The 18288-nt window shown below is 42.3% G+C and overlaps 1 protein-coding gene across 4 annotated transcripts; it reads left to right on the top strand.

The window, feature by feature from the left end:
- The first annotated feature begins 3538 nt into the window (after positions 1 to 3538).
- On the top strand, positions 3539 to 16041 carry ZSCAN21 (zinc finger and SCAN domain containing 21). Of its 4 annotated transcripts, XM_087815548.1 has the most exons (6): positions 3572 to 3605; positions 7993 to 8102; positions 8532 to 8664; positions 11830 to 12321; positions 12612 to 12801; positions 14760 to 16041. In XM_087815548.1, exons 4-6 carry the CDS (start codon positions 11929 to 11931, stop codon positions 15596 to 15598), a joined length of 1422 nt encoding a protein of 473 aa, XP_087671674.1. In that variant the 5' UTR covers positions 3572 to 3605; positions 7993 to 8102; positions 8532 to 8664; positions 11830 to 11928; the 3' UTR covers positions 15599 to 16041. The 4 variants fall into 4 exon arrangements, with proteins under 4 accessions (XP_016073209.1, XP_087671674.1, XP_087671675.1 ...); XM_016217723.2 differs by lacking the exons at positions 7993 to 8102; positions 8532 to 8664 and having other exon boundaries at positions 3539 to 3605; XM_087815549.1 differs by lacking the exons at positions 3572 to 3605; positions 8532 to 8664 and having other exon boundaries at positions 7816 to 8102.
- Positions 16042 to 18288: the final 2247 nt, after the last annotated feature.

Raw genomic sequence — 18288 nt, forward strand, 5'->3', positions numbered from 1 at the left:
TCAGAGAGTATGCAAGTTTTTTCTGGGTTCTTCCACAAACTTGAGGGAACAAGCCAGCAATGTGCTCTTGTGAAAGTCTTGGCAGGAAACTACCCTCTCTTACTAAGGAGAAGGCAGGTGGCCCAATCCAGAGTGGACATCTGTGATAGGTGGAGCCACATCTATCCCTTGGGGTGCTAACATTAAAACAAAGAGATCAGAAATAATATTGTAGCCAAGAGTTTTGAAGCTTACCCCGCCTTGTTCTAAAAGAAATCAAGATTTGATCACCCTCTACTGGCCAAGGACAGTGATGGCAGCTAAAATAGGTGATGGCAGAAGTGAGGAAGATCCAGAAAGCAACCATTTTAGAGAGAACCATGACCATGATTATGTCTGAAAGTTGCTTCTGAACCTTTGAATGTAAATGCATGAACTGACCATGGCACTCTGAGGGTCCAAAGTTCTTCATTTAAAAAAAAATTTTTTTTAATATATCTTTATTGATTTTAGAGAGAGGAAGGGAGAGGGAGATGATTGGCTGCCTCCTGCACGCCCCCTACTAGGGATCAAGCCCACAGCCCAGGCATGTGCCCTGACCAGGAATTGAACCTCGATCTCCTGGATCATAGGTTAATACTCAACCGCTGAGCCACTCCAGCTGGGCCACAGGTCTTCATTTAAATGACCTCCATACTCTCCCAGTTTACTTTCTCTATATTACTTGGTTCTCTTTTGTCTTGAAAGATGATTTGGCTTGAAAAAGAAAAAGGGTTCCTCTCCCCTTTGTAGCACCAGTGGTTACTGTAGGCCCTGGCTTTCTCCCTCCTTTTCCACAGGGTAATCTTTGGGACAATCGTGTGATAATTTTCAAATATTTTAAAGGGACAAGAACAACAACCACATGCATTCTGTGAGAGAAAAGGATCAATCAAGACTAGGATCAATGAGTTGAAATTATAGGATTGCAGATTTTTGCTTTAATTTAAAGAACTTTCACCAGTTAGAAATTTCCCAAAAGAGGGAACGATCCTCTAAAGTAGTTATAGCTCCCTGCCATGGAAATGGTTCGAAACAGAGGATTGTCATAGAAAGGATATTTGCATGTTACAAGAGGTTAGATTGTAGGTCCCCAAGATGACACATTCATTGTCACCACTTAATCTCATCTCTATTATTGACCATATCTATAACTATTTGATTACATGTCCGCCAAGAACTGCGTGTATTTTTCATTTTCCCTTGTGCCTTAGCACAATGCCTGACACATTGTAGGTTTTTGATGTTTGTTGAATGAATTCATTGGAAGAGTATGAGGTTCCTGGAAATTAAAACCATTCTGAAGAGGAAATGCGGGTGACACATCACAGTGAACTACCAGCAATTTGGCTAACTTTTCCTTTGTTCTTGTGCTCTTGTCATATGGTCATGGCTATATTAATGGAAGAAAATAATGGATCATCCTAGGTTAACTTGTTTTAATACTGTATGTTTTGGATGGACAGCATCTTGATATTTCTAATATCTTTAAAAATCTGTTGAGACATAGTAATGACATATCACTGAATTAGAGAATCTGGATTCTACTCTAAGCTCTGCTACTAATTATCTAACTAGTGTACCTTGGATATGACTTCTCCAGGCATTGTTTTCATCTGAAAACAAGGGCTTTACCAGACTGTCCTTAAGGTTTCTTTTGGCATGACTATTTTGCAACTCTAGGCCCCTTTGCTTGGAATTGAGAGCAGTCCTTCAAGACCCAGCATCACAACTCATTGGTTACACTACTAGGCAAAGATCCTCTAAGTGACTGGATAGAGCGCTACCAAAGCAACAACAAATGTATGGCTAATGGAATAGATGCAGGTTTCCTGGTTTTCCCCTCAGTCCTAGTGATTCTGTTCCCTTTAGCCATTTATTCTTTTTCCAGTCAATGCAGAGGAAGTATAGAGCTTAAAAGCATAGGCTTTGGAGAAAGAAAGCCAAGTTTGAATCTTGACTTTCCCACATATCAGTTGTATGACACTGGAAAAGTTACTTACCTTTCTGAGCCCAAGTTTCCTGATCCATAAAATAGAGATTTTACCATTTCACAAGGCTAAGTATTCTCGGGATTTTAGTGTTTCATAGATTGACATAATGAAGATAAATGTGTGTAATAGATTGTTTCCAAAGATAGTCACATCATCTCCCATCCCATATACTCTTTTGCAGTGTGACCAAGAGATAGAATCTGTTTTTCTTCCACTTGAATCTGGCCCGGTGGCCTGTTTTAACAACATAATGTGAAAATGATGCTATATAACTTCCAAGGCTGGGCCCTAAGCATCTATAAGTTCCACTTTGACCTCGTGAAAGGCTCCTCTTGGGGAACCCAGTCATCAAGCGGAGAAAGCCCAAGCAGCCTCACATGGAGGAGCATGCAGGCCCCAGGCCAACATCCCAGTTAAGCTTCCAGTCTGTGGACCAGCACCAACTGCCAGCCATCCCAGCTCCTCAGGTGACACAACAGGAAGCAGAACAACTCAGCCAATCCACAGATTTGTGAGGTCATGTGAGAAATAATTGTTGTGTTAAGGCACTAAGTTTGGGGGTAGTGTTTTATGCAGCAATAAAGAATTGAAACCACTTTGCCGGGCATGGCTCAGCGGTTGAGCGCAGACCTAGGATCCAGGCGATCGGGGTTCGAATTCCAACACATGCCCAGGTTGCGGGCTCCATCTCCAGCAGGGGGCGTGCAGGAGGCAGCTGATCAATGACTCTCTCATCATTGGTGTTTCTCCCTCTCCTTTCCTCTCTCTCTGAAATCAATAAAGATGTATTTTTTTAAAAAAAAATTGAAACCAAGAACTTAACACAGTACCTGGCCCCACAGTAAGTACTCAAAGGAGGTGTGTGGAGGGAGTGGTAATGGTGAATGAGTGTTGAAAAAGTTTCCCCCATTAAAGGGGAAAATTAATAGGAGTCTGGGGCAAGCTGTAGGAAGATGTTTAGATCGTCCAACCCAAAAAAATTCATTCTGCAAAATTTCTGTCCTTCCCATCCCCAGGGGTCTCCTAATTCTTCAAAACACAAGATGATGTAGGAAGTGGTCATTTTTGAACAACTCTTTCTTGAGAAAATCCTTTCTTGCATTGACCTTTTCTATCAGTTCCATTCATTGGCCTTCTGGCGTTCCATAATACAAACTTCTTTTTCAAATGACAACACTTCACATATTTGAAAACCAAGGCTGTTTTGTCCTTCATTCTCCCCTTGTTTCTACGTACGGTTAAGAACAAATTCTCCAGATTCTCTTAGGTCGAATGGCATGGAGCTCAGACCTCACACCCCCCCCCCCCCATATGCTCCTTTCCGGTCGAAGCCCCAGCCTTCAGGTTCGACCTTTCAAAGTAAAAAACAAAAGGGGGCGGGGTGACAAGATCCCAGCTGGTTCGCGTTGGGGGCGACTCCGCACGCTTCGGAGGCCCCTCAATTCTACCGAGATGCCGAGATCTCCAGAATTCCTAGAGGGGTCGCTGCGGCCGCGCGCGGCTGTCTGCGGGAGGGGCTGTGACGTACTTCCGGCTGCGCCTGCTGTGGTGCGCGTCTGGGTGTCCCAGTGCCAACTGCGACTCTGACTCACGGTGAGCCTCTTGATCCCGGGCTAGCTTGGCGGGCGGAAGAGGGATCCCTGGTCGAAAGGATTCGGGGAGGGTGGGGTCGGTGTACCGCGGTGGCCTCCGAGGAACCCCCAGACCGGTCCTGGAAGGGCTGTGGGGAGGAGCCCCGTAGCCCTGCCCAGCCCAGAGGCGCTCGCTCCCTGGAAAGCCTTTTCGTCCTCCCATGGTTTTAACAAATGAAACTTTGTTTTGCAGTTTCAGAGCAGGTTTTTGTGCGCTCCCCGAGCCCAGCAGAAGCTACCACCTCTTTTTCCCTGGCTCTCAATAGGAGGTGCGAATTCGGGGCTAATTGTTGAAACACGCCTGAGGGGGTTGGGGACCTCTTCTGAGAAACCGAACCTCTTTAGAAGTCCTGGTAGTGTCTGATCCAAAAGAGTGAATAGTCCCATTGGTCTTTGTTCAGGTTAGAAAGCATGCAAGGCCTTGGCCGGGTACTCAGTTAGAGCGTCGAGAAGCAACCAATGAATGCAAAAATAAGTGGAACAACAAAATCTTACTCTCATTCCCTGCTTCCCTCCCTCCCCCTCCCCCAAGATCAATAAATGTAAAAAAGCATACAAATAACAGCGATCTGCTCAAGTTTGGAAACACGGTATTAGAGGGCCATTTGTTTATAAAGTTTGTCAAGAGAAAGGTGATCTGGCAGGTGAGGTTCTTGGAAACTTAATGTTATTTAAGGAACAATTGAAACAGACGGATAAGAAAAGGCTTAAACGGCAAGACGATTGTTTTTAGGCATTGTAAGGCTACTACGGACAAAGTAAGTGTTGGTCTAGAACTGAACTGGGGTCTGTGAAGATAGAAGATAAAAAAATGATGCACAATTAGGTTTGGTTTTTAAAAAAAGCTCGTTAACAATTAGACTAACAGAATTCGGTGCCTCAAAAATGATCAAATTTGCCTGCTTGGGAGTTTTCGTGTACAGACTTTATGTACAGTGTATTAAAGGCATTCTAGCATTAAATTGTTAAAATCTATGATAATTTGATTTATTTATCCCTCATCTCGTTCCAGAATGGATTTGGGGCACTGTTATAAGGACATGCATGCTTTGGGAAACTGGCATAAATGAGGAATAAAAACGAACTTGGAACAGAACAAAAGCCTTCTGCTTATAGTAGACCATGAACTTTTGCTTAATGGATCTCTTTTTGTGGGGGGGGGAAACCATTGATTTGTTGTTCCACTTATTTATGCATTCATTGATTGATTTTTGTGTGTGCCCTGACGGAACTTGAAACCATGGGTATCAGGATAATGCTCTAACCAACTGGGGTACCTGGCCAGGGCATTAATCTCCTTAGCTGAAATTCTAGATAGCCTAAAAAAGTAGTTCACTGTGCTTGAAGACAGTGTGAGTTAGTAATGAAGCCTCCATTTCCCGTCTACATGCTTTTTGATTTTGAGTACTTTATTAAGAAAAATTCAGGAGCCATGACCTGGAGGGCATCCCTAAATGAACCTTTAGAAAAACTCAACATGACCAAATGTGAAATTACTGGCTTTCTTCAGGTTGAAAAAAAATCAATGCAGAGCATTGTCAGATTTGATTTTTTAATATTTGCCAGTCTGAGGTGGGAGCATTTTTTTTTTTTTTAGATGTGAGTACTATCACATTTTATTTTTTATTTATTTTTTAATATATCTTTATTGATTTCAGAACGAGGAAAGGAGAGGGAGAGAGAGAGAAACATCAATGATGAGAGAGTCATTGATCGGCTGCAGCCCACAACCCGGGCATGTGCCCTGACCGGGAGTCGAACCCCGATCGCCTGGATCCTAGGTCGACACTCAACCACTGAGCCACGCCTGGCCGGGCGGAAGCATTTTTTTAATTAAAACTAAGATTGAGCATCTTTTCATGGATTAATTGCTGAGCTGACACTTGAAAGATGAGTAGAAGCCTGCCATAAGCATTGGGCACTGAGTGAGCATAGGGAATGAAAAAGGGAGTGATGACTGAAAGGGGAGGCAGAGGCCAGATTGAGATTTGTTTACCATGGGAAAAAATTAAGTAATTTTAAACAGCTGGGTGATATGAGAAGATTTGTTTTAAACCTCTGCAGATAACCTTTGAGCCTGTGGAGATAGAATTGCCAAACTAGGAAATGGCATATGTGATTTCAGAGGATGAAATAATGTAATGTTGCCAACTAGTTCAAAGCTAAAAGTAATTGATAAAATTAAAAATATTCCCTAGCCGGTTTGTCTCAGCGGCTAGAGTGTTGGCCTACAGACTAAAGGATTCCAGGTTTGATTCCAGCCAAGGGAAAGTACCTCAGTTGCTGGCTCAGTGCGGGAGCCAATCAGTCGATATGTCTCTCTCACATTGATCTCTCTCTCTCTCTCTCTCCCCCCCCCCACTCTGAAAAGCAATGGAAAAAATGTCCTCGGGTGAGAATTAAAAAATAAATAAAATAAAAAGGTGTTTTTAAAAAAATTAAAAATAGGCTTTGTGTTATGTTTGAAATTGATCTAGAAACTGTTTCATTAGGCTAATATTCTGACAGTTATTGGAAGAGTCAGAAATTATTGTTGCTCCTACAGACACTGCAGGTGCCTTTAAAAAAAATCCTTAAAAAAAGGCTTCACAACTTTTTAAAATGTTTAACGATGGTCTGTTTCAACATCATTAAGTGTTGTTAAAAGCCATATTTCTCTTTACCACCCCTCCATGATAGAACAGCATTTACTAAAGCTGCTTGTTTGCCCCAATACCCCATATTTTTTATTTAAATAATTTTAGAATAGTTTTAGATTTATAGAAAAGCTCAAAGATAATACAGTGAGTCCCCATCTACCTCTCACCCAGTTTCCCTTGTTAACATCTTACATTACTGTGTGTGTTTGCCACAACTAAGGAACCAACATTGGTACATTACAATTAAGTTTATTTGAACTTTCCTAGTTTTTCCCTAATGCCCTTTTTCTGTTCCAGGATCCCATCTAGGATACCACATTACATTAATCTTCATGTCTACTTAGTGTCCTTTGGTCAGTGACAGTTTCTCAGTCTTTCCTTGTTTTTGATGAACTTCACAGTTTTGAGAACTACTGGTCATGTATTTTTTGTACAGTGTCCCTCAATTTGGATCTGTCTGATGTTTTTCTCACGATTAGACTGGGGTTATGGGTTTTGAGGAGGAAGACTACAGAAGTGAAGTGCTCTTCTCATATCATATCAAGGCACATGACATCACTAATATTAATCTGTTTTAAATTTGTTTTTATTGAGGTACCATTGGTTAGTAACATCTAAATTTCAGGTGTACAACATTATAGTTCAATATCTCTATTTCTGCTCCCTACACCAAAAGTCTGGTTTCCATTCATTACCGTATAGTTTGACCCCCCCTTTACCACTTTTGCCCTTCCTCTTCTGGTAACTACCATTATGATGTCTGTATCTATGAGTTTGTGGTTTGTTTCATTTTGTTTTGTTTGTTCATTTGTTACTTTTTTTAAAAAATATTTCACATGTGAGTGAAGTCTATGGATCTTGTCCTTTTCTGGCAGACTGAATTCACTTATAATATGCTTAAGATCTGGCCATGTTGTCACAGATGGCAGTGTTTCTTCTTTTTTATGGCAGAGTAGTAGTTGTGTGTGTGTGTATGTATGTGTACAGATACACATACAGAGACCATGATGATGTTAATTTTGATCAACTGGCTGAGGTAGAGCTTGTCAGGTTTCTCTACTAGTTACTTTCCCCTAGCCCCTTTTTGGAAGTAGTCTGTAAGTGTTGCCTTCACCCAAGAGGTCAAGCTCCACCTTCAATTATTTGGAATAATTCTGTATGGGAGATTTGTCTTTTCTCCCCTATTTATTTATTCAGTCACCTTTTTTTACATCGGTATGGGCTTGTGGATATTTATGTTACATTTAAGGTTATAATCCAGTTCTACATTGTTTATTTTGTTACTCAGATTGTTTCAAGTGTGACTATTGGGAGCTTTTATTTATTTTACTTTTTTATTTTTATTTTTTAAATATATGTTTATTGATTCCAGAGAGAGGACGGGAGAGGGAGAGATAGAAACATCAATGATGAGAGAGTCGTCATTGATCAGCTGCCTCCTGCATGCCCCCAACTGGGGATCGAGCCTGCAACCCAGGCATGTGCCCTGACCAGGAATTGAACTGTCACCTCCTGGATCCTAGGTTGATGCTCAACTGCTGAGTCACGCCCGGCCGGGTTTGGGAGCTTTTATATGTTGGCTTCCATGTCCCTTTAACTTGCCTCGCTGTGGTTTTTGTTTGTTTGTTTAATGCTTTCTGGCATTACAGGATGTTCCAGGCTCAGCTTGTATATTCCTTGACCTAGAATCGGCTATTTCTCCATCTCTAGTTCCTTTTATTGGAGAATGATATTTAGAGACCAAGACCTGGGCACTGTGTATGCTGATTGCTACTGGGATGTCATTGCTTCTGGACCTTCACAGCAGATGGAGTTAAGAAGTAAATGTCTCCACAGTAACCCATGTATACACACTTATCTAATTCTGTATCAACATCTGTCTATATTACACTAAACAGTTCTTACTGCCATACTTTTTAAATTTAAATTTGTATTGATATTTTTTAAAACCTAATTTTACATGCCCAGCCAGCATGGCTCAGTGGTTGAGCATCGACCTATAATCCAGGCGATCAAGGTTCAATTCCCAGTCTGCACATGCCTGGATGCCTGGGTTGCCGGCTTGATCCCCAGCAGGGGGCATGCTGGAGGCAGCTGATCAATGACTCTCATCATTGATATTTCTATCCCTCTCTCCCTTTCCCTTCCTCTCTCAAATCAATAAAAACATATAAAACAGAAAAACAATTTTACAGTTTTTACTCCTTAAAAGTAGCCCCAAAGATCCATGTATCACATTCTTTCCACAGATATTTGAGTACCTGCAAAGTACTAGGTGTATTCTATGTGTTTGAAGTACAGCAGTGAACAAAACAGATGAAAGTCCCTCCCCTCAAGAGTTGATATTCAAGGAAGGAGACATACAGTTTAAAAACAAAAAAGGTAAAATATATAGCATTTGTATGGTGGTAAGTGATATGGAGGAAATGAGTAGGAGGATAAGGAGTTCTGAGGTGAGGGAGAGTAGTGTGCAGTTTAAAACAGCATGGGAAAGGGCTACCTTAGCCAGAAGGTGACATCTGAGTACAACCTGGAGGGGATGAGGGAGCCAGGCATGCATAGTCTGGAAGAAATGTATAATCTGCAGGAAGTGTTAAAGGGAGTAGCCTCAACAAAAGCTCTGAGGTGGGAGTGTGTCTCACAAGTCAAGGGAACAGTGTTGCTGGCGTAGAAGGAACAGGGAGAAGTACAAGATGAGATTAAGGGCCTGGCGGGGCGGGGCTCAGCGGTTGAGTGTCGATCTAGGATTCATGTGATCGGGGTTCGATTCCCGGTCAGGGCACATGCCCAGCTTGTGGGCTCGATCCCCAGTTGGGGGCGTGCAGGAGGCAGCTGATCAATGACTCTCATCATTGATGTTTCTCTCTCTCTCTCTCCCTCTCCTTTCCTCTCTCTGAGTTCAATAAAGATATATTTTTTAAAAAATTCATAAAAAAAAAAAAAGATGAGATCAAGGGCAACAGGGGCTGAGATCTTGTGAGGCCTTCTTGGCAATTATGATGCCTTTGGCTTTTACTCCGTATGACACACAAAGCCTTGAGAGGTGTGAGCAGAGGAATGATGTAATCCGACTTGAACAGGGCCTCTGGTTGCTGTGTTGAGAATGGACTGAGGGGGCAAGGGTGGAAGCAACTAAGAGGCTATTGTAGTGGAGCTGCCATTAACTGAGATGAGCAGCTTTTGGGGGGAAAGATGGGGAGTATAATTTTGGACATATTAAGCTTGAGATGCCATTGGACAGGCTGGTGGCAATGTCAAGTGGGTAGTTGGTCGTATAAGTCTGAACTTCAAAGGAAAGGTCTAGGCTGGAGATAAATTGGCAGTTGTGAGTATCTAGATGGTAATTAAAGCCACACGACTGGATGAGATATCCAAGGAGAATGAATGCAGCAAGGAAGAAGGGGGCCAAGTGGCCAGTCTGCCATTCATTTGTGGTCTTGCTGAAACATGAATTTGAATTGAGGACACTACAGAACTCAAGTCACTTAGCTAGTGAGCTAGCCCATCCAGCAGCCAGGCAGAAACATCTAGGGAAACTTTTTCTTCTTTGATTGCAGCTATGCATATGTTTTGAAGAGGCAATCATGTGATACAGTGGCATGTGTGAGTGTGGACTTGCAGGTTCTGGGAACAGATCCACATGAATGTGATATAAGACAGTCTCTGTTAAATACCACCTGTGCTGTATAGCTCCTAATGTCCTGTTGAGTTTCCTGGGCTGAATCCCAGAAGCTGAGTAGCCCAGATTCTGATGTCTTTCCTGTTGTTAGGGTGCCCTCTTCTGGCTGGAGTGTGAAATTTTGTAACCAGTTATGTAGTTATTCCAACACTGAGGTCTCCTTTTTTTTTTTTAATGTATCTTTCTTGATTTCAGAGAGAGGCGGGGGGGGGGGGGGGGGGAATAGAAACATCAATGATGAGTCATCATTGATCGACTGTCTCCTGCATGCCCCCAACGGGATCGAGCCCGCAACCCCAGGCATGTGCCCAGACTGGGAATCAAACCTCTGTCTCCTGGATCCTAGGTCAGTGCTCAACCACTGAGCCACGCTTGGCTGGGCCTGAGGTCTACTTTTAAGCAAATCTAAGAAATGCTCCCAGCACTGCTACATCTGCAATCTTTGGTGCTAGAGCCTTTATTGTAGGAAACTTGATGGCAGTGCTTCTTCCCTGGCTCAGTTTTCAAGGAATCCTGAACTTGGGAACTCCAGCAGCGAATTGGGTGTGTAGGACAGCATTAGGGAGTGGATGGTGCTGATTCTGGTTCATCCTATCAGGACACCTGTTGGCATCTCGTAGAATGCTTCAGAATTGGTACCATGGAGGGAAGTCCAAGTACTGTTATCCCTAGAATTCTAATTATTGAAGTTTTCATAAAAGCAAGGTTACATATTGAGGTTTTATTCTGAGAATCCCATTTCATATTTTTAAAAATTACTAAAATTGGTCACAAACATAAATGAAAGGGAACAGTCATATATAAAACACATGTTTTTAAAACGTATTCACTAAATCTGTGAATCTAAACCCCTAATTTAAAGCTATAACATAAATGTACATTTGCCTAGCCAGCAGTAGCCTGTTGAAACCTCAGGAGTTCTAAGATTCTAAAACACTTTTCAGAGCAAAGTTAATTTAAACGTAGTTTTTAAATTATGCCACAGTGCTTTTTTCTCTCTCACCTGAGGATATTTTCTCCATTGCTTTGGGTGGGGGGAGGAGCAAGAGAAAGAGAAACATTAATGTGAGAGAGACAGATCAATTGGTTGCTTTCTTTCAGGAGCTCTGACCAGGGTCAGGATCGAGCCTGCAACCAAGGTACATGCCTTTGGCTGGAATCGAACCTGGGACACTGCAGTCCATGGCTGATGCTCTAACCACTGACCAAATCAGCCAGGGCTCCACTGATTGATTGATTTAGAGAGAGTGGAAAGGAGGGAGGGATGGGAAGAGAGAGAGAGATGTGAGAGATACATTGATTGGTTGCCTCCAGCATGAGGGCTGACCTGGGCCGGGGATCAAACCCAGTCAAGGGCACATACCTGATGAAACCCAGGTATGTGCCCTTGACTGGGAATCAAACCCAGGACCCTTCGGTGTGTGGGCCAACGCTGTAACTACAGAGCCACACCAGCCAGTGCCACAGTGTGCTTTTTTTTAAAAAAAATATCTTTATTGATTTCAGGGAGAGGGAGGGAGAGAGAGAAACATCAATGATGAGAGAGTCATCGATCAGCTGCCCTCTGAACGTCCCCCACCAGGGTTCAAGCCCACAACCCAGGCATGTGCCCTGACCAGGAATCGAACCGCAATCTCCTGGATCACAGGTCAATGCTCAACCACTGAGCCATGCTTGCTGGGCCACTGTGCTTTTTTGAAAGTAAAATCAAAGTAGGATATCCTGAGCTAACTCCAAAGAGATTTGAACAGTAATTTTTATATAGTAGTAGCATAGGGGCCATAATTTTCACAATTTCTTGTGCTGTGAAGACCAAAATAAAAAAAATAGAACTTATTTTGGTAATTTTATGGTAACTATTTTCTTAGGTTGAACCTGTAACCCTGAAGAACCAGAAGCCCAAAGGAACAAATAGTCCTGCTACAAAGAGCCCCATCTTAAGTGAGGCTATTTCTGGAGTCCATCTGATGACCAAGGTACTGGGCATGGCCACAAGTCTGGGCCCTAGTTCTCCACAGGAGCGGGTGGGACCTGTGATTGTGAAAGTCGAGGAGGAGGAGAGAGAGAAGTGCTTTCCTAGCCTGGAGATGTTCCGCCAGCGCTTCAGGCAGTTTGGGTACCATGACACACCTGGACCCCGGGAGGCCCTAAGCCAGCTCCGGGTACTTTGCTGTGAGTGGCTGAGGCCCGAGATCCACACCAAGGAGCAGATCCTGGAGCTGCTGGTGCTGGAGCAGTTCCTGACCATCCTGCCCCGGGAGCTGCAGGCCTGGGTACAGGAGCACTGTCCAGAGAGTGCTGAAGAAGCCGTCACTCTCCTGGAAGACCTGGAGCGAGAACTGGATGAACCAGGACAGCAGGTAGGCTGGGGGAAACCTTTGTTTATCCTCTGAGATTGGGAGCATACATTCTGGGAAGGAATGGCTTTGTCCATACAATATGAATAGGAAAATGGAAGTTTCTACTGAGTTAGACCATGTTTCCTCCCTTTTCCTACTATCCTATACTAGCTTTAGCCTTGAGAATTGAATGGGAGGGTGCTTTTCTTTTCTCTTTCCTAGAGATTCTACGTAGCTCTCCTGAGATTTTCTTTCATTCTAGTTCTTAAAGTGAGCTGTGTACAAACCCAGCCATTCCTAATTGTCTCTAGGTTTCACCTCCTCCAAATGAACAGAAACAGGTGTGGGAGATGTCCTCTTCAGGAACAGCAAAGGAACCCCTGAGCAGCACACAGCCACAGTCTGTGGAGACAAGTCCCAAATATGAATCTTGGGGACCCCTGTACATCCAAGAGACTGGTGAAGAGCAGGATTTCATTCCAGAGCTGAGACAGAATCAAGGTAGGAACCATCTGTCAGGCCCCCACTCAGTGCCCGTGGCCTTTGTGGTTGAAGAAACAGACTAATTCTAATTACTGGTTGTGAGGCGACCCCTTAGATTGACTTGACTGGTCTAGCTGATTGGGTAGGATGAGTTTTGTCTCCTCAGGTGGGACTCAGGGTCCTAGCATGGGAACAGATGTCACACACTAATAAGGTCAGTTGAAGTGAATTTAATAAAGAGTCTGTTTACGGAGGTGTGGACAGGTTGAATGAACCAATAAGAGATGATGCTTGTTTATTTGTTAATGATTTAGTCAACCTGTTATAATCATCTTTGGATTATTCGGAAATGGTCCCTGGTAAATTCTTTTTCAACTTCTGCCTCATTAGGCTATTTAAAATTTTTAACTTTTAAGTTACTTATTTCCCACACATAATTCATGGCAACTTGAAGGGAAGCCTATATGAGTAGCTAAGTGATTGGTCATCATGGAGAGTGAAAGAGATTTTTTAGCTCCTGCTGCTACAGTCATCAGCAGACAGTGAGTAGGGAGTGAGCCTAGAGGCAGCTGAGTGGTTACTGCTGGCAGAGGAAGGAAATAGATGGTCAGGAGACAGAGAGATAGACAAGGGCCCTGGCTGGTTTGGCTCAGTGGTTAGGGCGTCAGCCCTCGGACTGAAGGGTTCTGGGTTCGATTCCAGCCAAGGGCATGTACCTCGGTTGCAGGCTCAGTTCCCAGCCCCAGTTGGGGTGCATACAGGAGGCAACAATGGGTGTCTCTCTCTCTCACATCGATGTTTCTCTCTCTCTCTCTACCTTCCACTCTCTCTGAAAAGTAATGAAAAAAATATCCTCAGGCAAGAAAAAAAAAGAATCATTTTAAAAAAAGAGAGAGAGAGAGACAAGGAAAAGGAGGTTAGAGGGAAGTACCTTTGTCAGTTGGGGCTTCTGTACCCATAGAGGGGTGACCAGGGTCAAGAGGAGTCCATTTTTCAGAGGAAACTTCTCTTACTTCCCTTTTCCATGTGTATGGATGGTTAGATGGACTTTTAGCAGTGTGACTGCCTAATGAAATGTTCTAAAAAGATGTACTGCTTTACTCTGATTTCAACAATGATACTTTATAATCAAAAGAATTACAAGACATAGCCAATGTAGATTAAATGATAAGAGTTGAACCCTGGTGGGAGTTAAGTACTTTCACTCAAATTAAGAAGGATCTGGGCCCTGGCTGGTTTTGCTCAGTGGTTAGAGCATCAGCCCGCAGACTGAAGGGTCCTGGGTTCAATTCCAGCCAAGGGCACATACCTTGGTTGCAGGCTTGATCCCCAGGACTCATTTGGGAGGCAACCAATCAATGTTCTCTCTCATTGATGTGTCTCTTTCTCTCTTCCTCTCCCACCCTCTCTGAAAAGCAATGGAAAAAACATCCTCAGGTGAGTATTTAAAAAAAAAGAAGGATCTTGGACTAGAATGATTGTAAATGGACTGAATGTTCTCCTTTATTACTTTTATATTCAGCTTCTATGAGCATATGGATTTTTCTGAGTTTGCCACTAGCCCCTTCTCCCTTAATTGTCCTTTTATTTTCCTTAATCAAATTGGACCCTTCAGTACTCTTTCTTTCTTGTTTCATTCTGCCTGAGCATCACCCATCTCCCTTTGCTGCTATCCCAATATGCTTGGCTTTGCCTTATTGCCTTCTATATACAAAGTTTTCCTCCTGGCAGAAAAAGCCATGTACTCTTTATACCATATAGCTTCTGGTAGGGGGCTTGTGTGAAAGTCTGGTGTTGTAAACTAGATTTGATGATGGCTTATTGGTATCACTGTGATATTGTGACCTCTCATAGAGCAATATTTGGTCACCCTTCAAAACCTGTCAGTGTCACCTGATAATTCTTTTTGTCCTTTAATAATTTTCTTCTCAGAACAGGAAACAACTGACATGTCCTTATTTTACTTATTGTTTCAGATTGTAAATCAAACACCCAGAATGAGAAATCAGCAGATGTGCAGAAAAGTTCTGAAGAGTCCCATGCAGAAGAATTCAGAAAGGATATTACTCCCACAGTTATTGCCAGTAAATTTGAGGCCAGGTTAGAAAGGCAGTGGGTAAACCTTGAAAAAGAAAGAGGTACAAAAACCCCTCTCCTCGACAAAGGTTCCAAGAAAGGTAGAGAATTAATGCCCCCTAAACCTGCCCCCGGAGAGAGACGTTACATATGTGCTGAGTGTGGAAAAGCCTTTAGTAATAGCTCAAATCTCACTAAACACCGGAGAACACACACTGGGGAGAAACCCTATGTATGCACCAAATGTGGGAAAGCCTTCAGCCACAGCTCAAACCTTACCCTTCATTACAGAACACACTTGGTGGACCGGCCCTATGACTGTAAGTGTGGAAAAGCCTTTGGTCAGAGCTCAGATCTCCTTAAACATCAGCGAATGCACACTGAAGAGGCACCATATCAGTGTAAAGATTGTGGGAAAGCTTTCAGTGGTAAAGGCAGCCTCATTCGACACTATCGAATACATACTGGGGAGAAACCTTATCAGTGTAATGAATGTGGGAAGAGTTTTAGTCAGCATGCAGGTCTTAGTTCTCATCAGAGACTGCACACTGGAGAGAAGCCGTATAAGTGTAAGGAGTGTGGAAAAGCCTTCAACCACAGCTCCAATTTTAATAAACATCATAGAATCCATACTGGGGAAAAGCCCTATTGGTGTAATAATTGTGGGAAAACTTTCTGTAGTAAATCAAATCTTTCCAAACATCAGAGAGTCCACACTGGAGAGGGAGAAGTGCTTTAACTGTCAAGTATGCTCTCTCAGTGTTTTTGTGTGTGTGTGTTAACTTTAGAACATGAATGCTAGGGCGAAGCCCAGTAACTGTAATATAAACTTAAGCAGTAGATTTTGTTTCACTCAACATCAAGGGACACTGGAGGAGTGAGCCGTGGCACAGTAGGAAGGAAGGTGTAGTGGATTCCTCACTTGCAGGATCCCCTCACCACACTTCAGGTCCCATTAACCATGCCGGCATTGCCTTTTGTATAGTTAAAATGATGTGTATCAAGTATAATTATGGAAAAAACATCATGACTGTTTAACTATTTTAACATACATTCAAGAATTATGATTTGTAAAGAATTGAGCCATTTGAACACAATCTAATCTGATTCAGAATAAATTTATAACATCTTATAATACTTCAGGACTGTTAAAATAAATGGTATGTTTATTGAACACTGCTAGAGAGGCAACTATTCCTACTTGTTTTTCTTTTGTGAAATTTGGATTTGGGGTAAATAGAACATTTAGTACTTGTGAATGAATATGTGTATTTGAAAATTGCAGTAATGTGTAGAATAGCTGCCTCTTGGTCTACATTGTGCTTTTCTTTCCTGAACACACTTTTTTTCAATCACTGGGAACATTTTGTCAGCCTCTTGTGCATTTTGGTTGTGTATATTCTGTCTCTGCCAAAATCTGTGAAAATCTGATTCTCCCTGAGAAAATTCCTTCTAAATTCCTGAATTCAGTAATACACAATTTGATTACCTTAAATCCATCCCACCTTTTCCTTCTGGCTCCAATCTCTTTGATTTCTTAAGGTACTTCTCTCTACCTTATAAAAAGCCTTTTGGCCAGTAGATCCTCCTGTTACCTAAAAACTCAACTACTTCACTCTTTTCTCCTATCACTTGCTTATGTTGTTATTCTGAATTTTTTCACCTCTTACTAGTAGTCTCTAAAATACCTTTTTGTCTACTGCTGCAGCCATAGTGTTCAGACAAACATGATATGTTAGGATTGGAGACAGCAAGAAAGTGTCATGTCTAGTACCAGTTCTGATTTCTGGAAACTGCCTGTATGCCATCCTGGGATTAGATTAAACTAGAGGTAGCAAGTCTTTATGCACCAAATGTATTAGAGAAGGAGTCGTTACTGAAAAAAAAAAAAGAACTGTGCTTGAAATCTGAAATGTTCTTACTGTTTGGGTAGCTTGCTGATGACCTGGATGTCCTGCCAGCACGTTAACTCAGTACCTTTTATGTGAGTTCTCCTGTTTATATATTAACCATGATGGAGGCACACAGAGAATTAGTGATTAGCAGCTGATTATCTGCAGGCTCCTGGAGCTGATTATCCATAGGCTTCTGGAGCTGCTCCACATGAGGGAAATGAAGCCACAAGACTCTGGGGAAATATTTATTGCATATAGTTGTGGTGGAATTGTAAGTTTCTTCCCCAAAGAAACCAAATCCTCCCCTTCAGTTGATGATTCTGGATCTGAAAACTGGCTCAGCTCTGGGAATTTCCCATTGCAATGATATCAGTGTTCTCACCAGCTCTTGAATTTTTATTTATACAAGTCAAGCATTACCCTGGTGGCTTTCAATCCTTCCTAGGAACACCAAGACTTATTAGCCATAGCCACAGATTCCTGTGGGTCAAGATACCCTAGCTGCTGTTCCAGCCTTGTTGCTTATCATAGTAGCTTTTCTAGAAATCGGTCATCCCCGTTGACACTAAGGAACTCAGTTCCATGGCAGCATCTCCTATGAATCCTAGCCTACCGAGACAGCCACCACTGAACTCAGCAATACCTGTGCTCCCCTCATTAGTACCCTTTATTGTCTTAGTGAACTTAGGGAGCTTTTTGAGTCCTCTGAGTAACACTGTTGGGTTCTCCAGTCACATGTAATACATTCACTTTTAACATTCATGAGCCTGCTGACCCTTTTCTCAATGCTCTGCTAATTAGTTCCAGCATCTCTACATCATTTATTATAGGCCACCATTCATGTCCAAGTTTTAATGAGCCATCCAAGAAGTGTATTACGATTGTATTATTTACTATTGTATCAAATTACCACAAACTTGGTGGCTTAAAACAATACAACTTTTATTATCTGTAGCTTAGAATCCCAACATGGGCTACAGTCAAGCTGCTAGCAGGGCCAGCTCTTTTTGGAGCTCCCGAGGAGAATCTGATTCCTTGATTCACACCTCCAGACCCCTTCCTCCATCTTCAAGGCCAGCAACATATCTCTCTAACCACTCTTAAATAGTCACATTTCCCTCTGACACTTCTGCCTGCCTTTTACACTTATAAGGACACTTTCGATTACGTTGGGGCTATCTGGAATAGTAAGCTATAAAGAGCTAATGCACAGAATAATGAATATAGTCAGTAATACTGTACTTAATGATGTAATGTGAAAACATTGCTTCAATGGCAATCATATTACAATATATAACTATTAAAGTAACACACTGTACACCTTAAGTTTACTTTGATTTTACTTTAAAAAAACAGCACACTATGGCATAATTTAAAAATTAAAATTAACTTTGCTCCAAAAACTGTTTTAGAATCTTAGAGCTACTAAGGTTTCAACAGGCTATTGCTGGCCATATGCAGTCTGTCTAAACCTAAGACGTTTAGTGTCAAGAGAGTGAATGAGGGGCCCTGGCCTGCTAGCTCAGTTGGTTAG

Source organism: Miniopterus natalensis, chromosome 3 (genome assembly GCF_054644295.1).
Source record: "Miniopterus natalensis isolate mMinNat1 chromosome 3, mMinNat1.hap1, whole genome shotgun sequence".
Classification (NCBI taxonomy): Eukaryota; Metazoa; Chordata; class Mammalia; order Chiroptera; family Miniopteridae; genus Miniopterus; species Miniopterus natalensis.

Excerpts from the sequence above, each read along its gene's own strand:
- ZSCAN21 (XM_016217723.2), top strand. The coding sequence starts at position 11,929 with ATGACCAAGGTACTGGGCATGGCCACAAGTCTGGGCCCTAGTTCTCCA. Across the intron at positions 12,322-12,611 it reads TGGATGAACCAGGACAGCAG|GTTTCACCTCCTCCAAATGA; the intron begins GTAGGCTGGGGG and ends AATTGTCTCTAG. Across the intron at positions 12,802-14,759 it reads AGAGCTGAGACAGAATCAAG|ATTGTAAATCAAACACCCAG; the intron begins GTAGGAACCATC and ends TTATTGTTTCAG.